This window comes from Gekko japonicus, unplaced genomic scaffold (genome assembly GCF_001447785.1).
Source record: "Gekko japonicus isolate JY-2015 unplaced genomic scaffold, Gekko_japonicus_V1.1 scaffold669, whole genome shotgun sequence".
NCBI classification, from domain to species: Eukaryota; Metazoa; Chordata; class Lepidosauria; order Squamata; family Gekkonidae; genus Gekko; species Gekko japonicus.
This window is the reverse complement of record NW_015167073.1, coordinates 721,902-732,245: the sequence shown is the minus strand read 5'-3', so window position 1 is coordinate 732,245 and position 10,344 is coordinate 721,902. Positions and strand designations below refer to the sequence as shown.

The 10,344-nt window shown below is 49.6% G+C and overlaps 1 protein-coding gene across 1 annotated transcript in view; it reads left to right on the top strand.

The window, feature by feature from the left end:
• SLC12A6 (solute carrier family 12 (potassium/chloride transporter), member 6) overlaps window positions 1-10,344 on the top strand; it is a 68,383-nt gene that overhangs the window by 45,883 nt on the left and 12,156 nt on the right. Inside the window, exons 6-13 of the mRNA XM_015412745.1 lie at window positions 754-884; window positions 2,744-2,985; window positions 3,268-3,482; window positions 4,840-4,998; window positions 5,829-5,927; window positions 6,081-6,138; window positions 7,124-7,298; window positions 7,852-7,970. Of these exons, the coding sequence (XP_015268231.1) occupies window positions 754-884; window positions 2,744-2,985; window positions 3,268-3,482; window positions 4,840-4,998; window positions 5,829-5,927; window positions 6,081-6,138; window positions 7,124-7,298; window positions 7,852-7,970 (1,198 nt within the window). The remainder of the gene's footprint in view (window positions 1-753; window positions 885-2,743; window positions 2,986-3,267; window positions 3,483-4,839; window positions 4,999-5,828; window positions 5,928-6,080; window positions 6,139-7,123; window positions 7,299-7,851; window positions 7,971-10,344) is intronic.

Genomic DNA, 10,344 nt, shown 5'->3' with positions numbered 1-10,344 from the left:
GTTTGTCTAACTGGGTCTCAGAAGCAGGTCTTCCTTTGCAGCTCTTACAGGGTGGCAGTTCCAGATTTCAGTCGGATGAAATCGCATCGGTGTCTTTTGCTCTGCTGCCCATTCTCACCTGACCAAACGGTATTTGCTCATCCCTTTGGAGGAAAGGAGTCAAGCCGTGCTCCCTCTAAGCTCCTGTGAGCAAAAATTCCACTTTGTGAGCTACTAGCATAAATGTTGTGAGGGAGCCGTTTGGCTGCTGCATAAATCAGTTTGCTCCGGAGCCCCATCCCCCCCGAGCAAAGACAAAAACGTGTGAGCCGGAGGCTAAAAAGCTGGGAGCTCACTCACACTCAGCTTAGAGGGAACACTGCACCCCTCTCCAGCATTGTCACCGAACTGCCCACAATAATGTCCTGTAGGAAAGCATCAAGGGAAGAAGTAAAACAGTCTTGCTATTTTATGAGAAACGGGCCAGAAAGTGAAACTAGAAATGTTTGAATAAGATTTAAAAACTGCAATGAGGTGTTCTGCATTTTAAAAATCATTTTTCTTCCGAAACCACCTCCTCTTCAGACGATGCTGACCGCCATCTCCATGAGTGCCATTGCCACCAATGGGGTGGTGCCTGGTGAGTGAGTCATCCGCTCCCTTGCAGGGGTCGCAGGGAGGGTGGGAAGGGAGCGCAAGCAAGAAAGATTGGGTCCCCCCCACCACCACCCCGTTTCCCCACCCCCTAGCTGATTCTGTCTCTCCTGCCCGCAGCTGGAGGCTCCTACTTCATGATCTCGCGGGCCCTGGGGCCTGAGTTCGGAGGGGCCGTGGGGCTGTGCTTCTACCTGGGCACCACTTTTGCGGCTGCCATGTATATCCTGGGAGCCATTGAGATCTTTCTGGTAAGTGTCAAGCGCCTGGAATAGGGCTGCCAAGTGGGGGCAGGGGGTGGGTAAACTCCCACTTTGGAGGCCCGATTTCCACCACCACGGAATCGGGCCCCGGGGGGAACTCCGCCCCCGAAGCGCAGATCACGTTGGGGGCGTGGCCTCGATCGTCGGAGGGAAAACTCTATGGTGTTCCCTCCAATGATCGGGGCCACGTCCCCAACGTGATCGATGTCGCGCATCACTTCTGGGACGTGCTGGCGGTGTGCGCACATAGGAAGAGAGCTCCCGGAGCCCGGCAATGCTCCCCCGCCGGTAAGAAGATTCGACTTGGCAACCCTACTCCCCTCCCATCCTATGGGCTGTAGGTTCTCATGAGAAGCTAATTACCACATTTCCAGCTGAGTTCCATTTAGCTGAGTTGAAAGGCATCACTAATCTATCCCAAATGAGCCCTGTTCACAAGTGACAGACTCATATGCAATCCATGTGTAGTATACACTTGATTTTTCTTTATAAGTTTGTTGAGTAATTCTCATGTTACATTCAATGCATGTATCTCTAAACATGTTATTTAAGCCCCACATTTATGCAGATACTAGTCCCTGGTTTCAATTGCAAAGTCAGTAACCTGTCTGAATAAGGGATTTTCTTATATCTCCCCTGAAGAATAGCAGAGGGGGGAACATTAAAACGAGCCAACAAATAAGCTCTCCACATTTGCGGCGAAGTCAGGCAGAAAAAGTAATATGGTGGAGCACCAGAAGGGGGATAGGCCCATCTTACTGGGGAGCATCTTCCGGAGGCAAGGGCTCTGAGCTCTTGCAGCTCTATAGCAATAAGCCTCTGCTTAAGCAAGGTAAAGACCTCCACCTCTGACATTATTATTATATCAAATTATATCCTGTCCCAGAAGAGGGCTCAGGGCGGCTTACAGCATGCAGTCCATAAAACAATAAAACAGTAAAAGCAATAAAACAGGCGATGGTACGATAGTATCCTCAAACCCCCTGCCTCCTATCGGGTGAATATGGGTGCTCCAGTGCCCTACATGGTCTGGGTCCAGCTTACCTAAGGGACCGCCTTTCCTCATATGTTCCCCCGCGAGCACTTCGGTCCGGGACCCAACATCTCCTGGCAGTGCCAGGTCCCAAAGAGGCCAGGCTGGCCGCTACCAGGGCCAGGGCTTTCTCGGTGGCGGCTCCTATCTGGTGGAACGAGCTCCCGGAGGAGATCCGGGCCCTGCGGGACCTTGTGCAGTTCCGCAGGGCCTGTAAGACGGAGCTCTTCCACCAGGCGTATGAGTAGGAGCCGCCACTACCATCATCATTATTCCATCTTCACCTGGCCCTGGATGAGGGAACATCAATGCTTCCCTGGAGCAGACGATGCTGAACAGTTGAAATATGCCATCTCTGAAATTTCATGTTGAACACCTAGAGCACTTTAGTCAGTAACTCGTTATGAATGTTTTTGTACTGTTGGATTTTAAATGGTTTTAATTATGTTTTATATTGGCGTTTGCCCCTATGTAAGCCGCCCTGAGCCCGCATTGCGGGGAGGGCGGGGTATAAATTGAATTAAATAAATAAATAAATAAATAAATAATATGATCTGACAGCAGGCACTGGGAGAGGGGCCATAAACAGGGGAGGCCAGACTGGCTGAATGTCCGCCACCTCGATCAAAAGCTCCGTTTTGCAGGCTCTGCACTCTGGTAGGACGCTGAGGCCGTAGCCGGAGGCAGCCCACATCAAAGCAAGTGCCCTCTAGCCATTTGCAAACCTGGTCCGTTTACTTGTCCCTGTTCAGATCGGGCTGGTGCCAGCCCGTTCTCCCGGTGGTAATGTTTGTCCTCCCTCCCTCCCTCCCAGATGTACATTGCCCCCGAGGCAGCCATCTTCCACAGCGAGGATCCTTTAAAGGAACCGGCGGCCATGCTGAACAACATGCGGGTGTACGGCACGGCCTTCCTGACGCTCATGGTGCTGGTGGTGTTTGTGGGCGTGCGCTACGTGAACAAGTTTGCCTCCCTCTTCCTCGCCTGCGTCATCGTTTCCATCCTGTCCATCTACGCCGGTGCCATAAAGTCCTCTTTTGCGCCCCCCAGCTTCACGTAAGAGACCCCCCCCCGGGGGGGGGAAGGCTGACCTTTTACCTCTTTCCAGATCAGCCTCACAGGCACGGCATCCGCTCAAGAATGCTGGGAAGTGTAGTTTTGTGGTGTTGCTCAGAGTCCTCTGTTCTGTGATGGGCCGGGGAACTCTCTGTCAACAGGGCTGCGTGACTTGTACCCTAACTCCCCGTGTCGGTGGGCGGCGGGGAAGTCAGGATCCTCAGACGAGTTTATACATTTGAAATCAAACCAGCATATTAACGAAATCTCCCCTTCGCTCAGCGTGTGCATGCTGGGGAACCGCACCCTCTCCCAGCACCACCTGGACGTCTGCGCCAAGACCCAGGAGCGCGACAACGTCACCGTGACCACCAGACTCTGGGCTGCCTTCTGCAATTCCAGCGATCGTCTCAACGCCTCCTGCGACGAGTACTTCCACCACAACAACGTCACGGTGATCCAGGGCATCCCAGGGCTGGCCAGTGGCATCCTTGTTGGTGAGATCTTCATTCTCCTCTTCCAGGGCTCTTTTTGTAGCAGGAACTCCTTTGCATATTAGGCGACACACCCCTAATGTAGCCAATCCTCTAAGAGCTTACAGGGCTCTTCTTGCAGGGACTACTGTAAGTCCTTGGAGGACTGGCTACATTAGGGGTGTGTCACCTAATATGCAAAGGAGTTCCTGCTACAAAAAAGAGCCCTGCTAGTCTTACCGATGACACTGTTAGGTTTCCCCATACCTGTGAAGAAGACAGAGGAGAGATTGGATTCATACCTCTCTAGCCCCATTCACAAGTTACAGAGAAGTCACATACAATCTGTGTTCAGGGTAGAAGAAGAGATTGGATTTATACCCCGTCCTTCACTACCCAAGGGAATCTCAGAGCGGCTTACAAACTCCTTTCCCTTCCCCTCCCCACAACAGACACCCTGTGAGGTAGGCGGGGCTGAGAGAGCTCTTGACAGGAACGGCTCTTGAGAGAAGAGGAGATTGGATTTATACCCCTCCCTTCACTACCCAAAGGTGTCTCAGAGCAGCTTACAAACTCCCTTCCCTTCCCCTCCCCACAACAGACACCCTGTGAGGTAGGTGGGGCTGAGAGAGCTCTTGACGGAAACTGCTCTTTCTTCAAGAACAGCTCTTGTCAGAACTACAGCTTGCCCAAGGCCATCCAGCCAGGTGCAAGTGGAGGAGTGCGGAATCAAACCCAGTTCTCCACACACTTTAACCACTATACCAAACTGCCTCCATCTGTATGTGTCCTCAGGACAGTGCCGAGCATGGCCGATCAGTAGTTTCCCCCACTTAGGTCAACACAAACCGTTAACTGATCAGACTCGCGGCTTCTCTGTGGCAGCACAGCATGTGAAGAAGGCCCCGACCTTCCATGGGTTTGGGAAATTCTGTCCGTCAGACCTCTTGCATTACACTTTCAGTGGACCAGGAGCCGTGCTCCCTCTGAGCTGTGGAGTCCTCTGAGCAAAAACTCTACTTTGTTTGCTGCTGGCAGTAAAGTTGTGAGCGAGCGATTTGGCTGCTGCATAAATTAGTTTGATCTGGAGCCATCCATGGCGAGCTGAGAGACATGTGAGCCAGAGGCTAAGAAACGGTGAACTAGCTCACACTACCTCGGCTTAGAGGGAACACTTGCCTGGCTTCCTTTTCTTCGTATTTCCGCTGATGCGATTCTACATTTGTTTTTGGACTTGATGCAAACCGCTCTGAGTCCCCTTGATTGGGGAGAAAAGAGGGATATGAACAGTTTGTGGGTGATGTGGAATGGCTTGAGTGGCGTTCCGCACAGCCTCTCGCAAAACAGCCTGTCCCGATTTCCCCTGCTTTCCTGACTGCAGAAAACCTGTGGAGCCGTTACCTGATGAAAGGCGAGATCATCGAGAAGCCGTCTTTGCCTTCGGCAGATGTGGTGGGAGCCCTGAACCAGCAGTACGTGCTGGCTGATATCACCACTTCTTTCACCCTTCTCGTGGGCATCTTTTTCCCCTCGGTCACTGGTAAGTGCTGTGCCGCCGCTGGTCATTGTTCAGATGCATCCCCAGAACCAGACCTCAGCTGGAGGGCAGATAGCTGACCTTAGCTGAAGTAGAACAAATTTAGAGTCCCGTGGCCCCTATAAGACCAACAAAGGTTTATTCAGGGTATGAGCTTTTGTGTGCATGCACACCTTTTCAAATAGGGTCCCGTGGCCCCTATAAGACCAACAAAGGTTTATTCAGGGTATAAGCTTTCACACTTTTTCAAATACACTGGAATGGAAGGTAGAGTTCAAACTTACAGACAAGAGGCCGAACAGCAAATTAACAAGTAACATGATGAAGATGTTTTAAGTTATGCAAAAACTAAATAACAAGCTAAGGTTATAAGGTCAACAGTTGTTTTGATTTAATTAAGGGGGGGAGAAGGACAGCAAAGCAATAAATACGTCAGAATAGGGGATGATACATTCATGTGGCTTTGAGCAAATCCGTCTCTCAGCCTGGGGAACCGGGCCTTGATTCTGGCCAGTCTTAAGCCCGTAGCTGTAACTACAGCGGGATGAAGGCTTTTTTGCTTTTCCCTGTAATGGTCCGCAACTGCAGGCTTCCCCCTCCCATCTCCCTGTTTCCCACCATAAAATCAAACGTTTGTTTCCCCATCGGAGTGGTGGCCCCTCTGCAGAAAGGTTTATGTAAAGGATAAACACCCTTCCTATTAAATGATAGCATAGTTTTGACACTCTCTGATGTGTGGGATCAAAGACAAAGCATAATAAAGCCTTTCCAGTTTCCAGTTTTGAGCTGGGAAGCGCCTTTCACGTTTGGTTTCTGTGTTTCGACCTCCACAGGGATCATGGCTGGATCTAATCGTTCCGGAGACCTGAAGGATGCCCAGAAATCGATCCCTATCGGTACCATCCTGGCCATCCTCACCACCTCTTTTGTGTGTATCCTTTCTGGGGGCCACTAGGGTAGGGAGGCAGGAAGGGCGAGGGGCAGCTTTCTGGAATGAAATCCCCCCCACGCGTTCTTGAGCTGTGCAGCAAGTGGCTGTCTCTTGCACCGACTTCTAACAGCTCCTTAACTGTTTGGCACACCAGATCTCAGCAACGTGGTGCTGTTTGGGGCTTGTATCGAAGGTGTTGTTCTTCGAGACAAGTAAGTGTGATGCTTTGGCTTCTCCTAGTGCTATAGACGTGAGGTTGGGTTTTCTCGAAAGCACATATGTCTGTCAAGTCACAACTGCAAGGGGCTTCCACGGCGAGTGAGAAGCAGAGGTGGTTTCCCATTGCCTTCCACTGCAGGACCTCCCTTGGTGGTCTCCCTTCGAAGCATCAAGAGCCAGTCTGGCGTAGTGGTTAAGAGTGCAGACTCTAATCTGATCCAACATTGGCGTCTCTTATGTTCTTATGTTCTTCTGTGGGGAGGGGAAGGGAAAGGAGGCTGTAAGCTGCTCTGCGGCTCCCAAGTAGAGGCAGGGTATAAATCCAATCTCTCCTCTCCTCTCTCTCTCTCACCAACCCTGCTTAGCTTCTTCTTCTTTTTAATCCCCTGAAGGCAGGGTAGCTTTATTAATTTTTTGTTACACCTACAATCTAACAGAAAAAGAAAAAGGGAAGTGAAAAAGTACCCCAGGATAAAAGGACAGCAAATTAAGCCCACACTATAACTAAAAACCCAAGAGGGAAGATCCTTAACAGTTAGTATTCATGTAACTTTTTCATTTAAACCAATGAATTAAAGAATTAGTCAGTCCATGTTAGTGTTAGTCCAGCTTCTCAAGTGTGCATCGAGTCTCCTTCATCATCTTCATCATTTGCGACCCATTATTTTATAAAGAGTTGCTTTGGTCCCTTGTGTCACAAGTCATATGCCTCTCTGGCCGAAAGACCTCCTGCTGCGCCTTGGTCTTCGTCCGTAACCAGCCCCGCTTAGCTTCTGAGGTCTGACGAGACTGGGCTATACCAGGCTGCCTTCCCTCCCCTTGTCTCCCTGGTCCTTGCTAAATATCCTGCCTCTGTAAACCTCGGATCGCTCAGTTGTGCAACTAGACGTCGCCATCTAATGTCATGCTGGATGCAGACTGTGCTTTCTCTCGGCTGGACGTGTGTGGTCTCATTCCGTTGTTTCTCCCGTTGGGTAGGTTTGGTGATGCGGTTCACGGGAACCTGGTGGTGGGGACGCTCTCCTGGCCCTCTCCTTGGGTCATCGTCATCGGCTCCTTCTTCTCCACCTGTGGGGCTGGGCTGCAGAGCCTCACTGGCGCCCCCCGACTGCTGCAGGCCATAGCCAAGGACAACATCATACCATTCCTGCGGGTAGGGATGGCGGCAGCTTATTCTTTGGTCGTGGATAAAGGGCCAGGGGTCATTTCGTAGAAAAAGAGGTGCGGGAGCTCATTGGCATAACTCATTAGCATTACTTATTTGCATATGCCACACCCCCTGACATCATCGGAAGTGTGTCAGAAGGCAACACCCACCGCTCAGGCTCCACTGGACTGTTTTGGATTGCTAGCTATTGGGGGGGGGGGGACGTGCAGATCTGTCCTCGCAGAGGAGGGAGAGCTTGTACCTGAATAAAACTCGGTCTTAAAGGTGCCACTGGACTGTTTTGGATCAGGGGGCCGGGGGGGGGGCTCTGCAACTTACCTGGCTGCTTCTTGCTCTGACTGAGGGCTGCTGGGAGCAGGGGGTGGGGCTTGTTGCATGTGCCCGCCCCCAGGCTCTTTACTGCCGGAGCTCCGCTCCTGTGCGCTCCTGCAGGAAATGACCCCCGTAAAGGGCGTATCTGTAGTGATCTCTTCCCTCGCCCCCACCCCACTCACTGAATTATTAAGGCCGCCTGGTGTTTTTCTGTCTTTGGCTACAGGTGTTTGGCTACAGCAAAGCCAACGGGGAGCCCACCTGGGCCTTGCTCCTGACGGCAGGCATTGCGGAACTGGGGATCCTAATTGCCTCTTTGGACATGGTTGCCCCCATCCTCTCCATGTAAGTGGCAAATTCATCACAGAGCCAAACTAAACGCGGTGGCAGCCATGTGTCCGTCCCCCTTGAGTGGCTCTGCTAGGTGTTCAGCCTCTCGACAGAGTCGACACTCCGTACAGTATTGCTCTTGGCTTCCCTGACACACACAGACCCCCTCCCCATAAGAAGGTGTGCGTTCAAGAGGGGGAGAAGCGGTTTCAGTTTCTGTTTTTTGTTTTTTTAATAATTTCTTTATTGAATTCTAAAGACATAACAAACACAGATAAACAAACAAATACCCAACCAAAGATTACATTTTTCAACATCATTGCAACAATCAAACTTAACTTTAAAATATTTCTTCATATCTTATCAACCCATATTTCTCATAATCTATCAGTCTACTTTTCAACCCAAAATATAAAGGTTCTTAGACTTACATTCTAAAGTAATTGGTTCTTAGACTTACATTCTAAAGTAATTACCTTTATCACCTTATCATCTTTTATTTAATTCAACGGATATCAACAACAGCTGAGTTCTTCAATAGTCTTCTCAGCAAAAATTTCTCAAATGTTTAACCAGGCCCCAACAGGTCCATGACCTTATTTCCCAATCTTAACCGTATATTTTATATATTATATTCTAACAACAAATTAGTACTCATAACTTTAGTCCTATTTTAATTCTTTACATTATAATGGCAAAAATAACCCCTGTAAACAACATTAGAAATAAAATTTTAAAAATAACTCAGGTGTATATAACCATTTACTGGGGGGTATCCAAGCATACAATTAACCCCCAAAATCAAATATTCAAAATTAATGGTCTAAAGTCAGATATAAATTAATTTTTACCACTCATTTTCTTTTTTCAGGTAAACGTTATTAGTAGACTACCCCAATCCTTCTTACAGTACTTAGTTTCTTTGTATTATGTTACAAAAATAATCCTTTTAAGCAACAACAGAAAAAAAGAAAAGAAGCAGTTTCAGTTTTTTTAAAAAAATTTACCTTAAGGCCCCACCCAGTGCAGTGGCCTCCCCTCCCTCCCAAAACAGGAGCAAGAGCTCCCACACCATGCGCCCGATCCAAACTGGGGCCTCGCAGCAATTTTGAAAGAACTGCAGCCGCGTCTAATAGGGTTTCCAAGTCTTACCTGCTGTTCCAAGTCTTACCTGCGCCGCAACCACGTCACCCGGAAGTGACACGACCACACCGGGCACGCTGGGGGCGGGGCCACAACCTTGGATGACCGTGGCCCCGCCCCCAGCGTGCCCGGCGTGGTCGCGTCACTTCCGGGTGATGTGCATGTCGGGTGCTTTGGGGGTGGGGTTCCCCCCGGGGCACGATCCGCCGGCGGCGGGGAACAGGCCTCTGAGGCGGGGGTTTCCCCGCCCCCCCGGGGGGACTTGACAAGCCTATCCCAAATTCCCACACACAGAAGGGGCTCAAAGCTAGCCCCCCTCCCTAATGTGTCATGGCGTTATTTTGAGATCATTTTGTTTTGTTTAGTGGAGGAGCATTCACTTTTGTGAGCCTATCACATGGTCTGATGCGGTAGAATGGACACTGTGCTAAATCTCACTGACACACAGGATTTCTCTCTGCAGAGTGGGACTACCTCCCCTCCTCTCCCCCACTTAGGGTTGCCAGGTCACCTTGCTTATTTAATTTATATGCAGAGTACATCATGCGAAATGCCGGACCGGATGAATCACAAGCCGGAATTAAGATTGCTGGGAAAAACATTAACAACCTCAGATATGCAGACGATACCACTCTAATGGCAGAAAGTGAAGAGGACCTAAAGAGCCTCTTGCTGAGGGTCAAAGAGGAGAGTGCAAAAGTTGGCTTGAAACTCAACATCAAAAAAGAACATGGCATCCGGCCCCATCACTCCTTGGCAAATAGAAGGGGAAGTCGTGGAAGCAGTGACAGACTTCATGTTCCTGGGATCAAAGATCACTGCTGATGGTGACTGCAGCCATGAAATTAAAAGGCGCTTTCTCCTTGGGAGGAAAGCGATGGCAAACCAAGACAGTGTTAAGTATGACACTTAACTCGGAGGAACAGTTCAACAAGTGATTTCAGCTTTATTCAGTGAGAACAGCATAAAGGCTCAGCCTTGTAAGGACTAGACCAGCTAGACAAATTCCATAGGCAAAAACGGCAACTTATATACAATTCTGGCTGGGATAGCCACACCTACAATGTTTACAGCATCCAATCACATTAGCTACATTACATCCAATCACAATCAAGAGTTAACGTCCAATCCAAACCATTCCCTCCAGAATGCACACCATTGGTCAGTATTTACAATCCGCATAATGAGTGAAGCTAGATTATGCTTTACCATTATGTCTCTCAAGACATAACAGACAGCATAATAA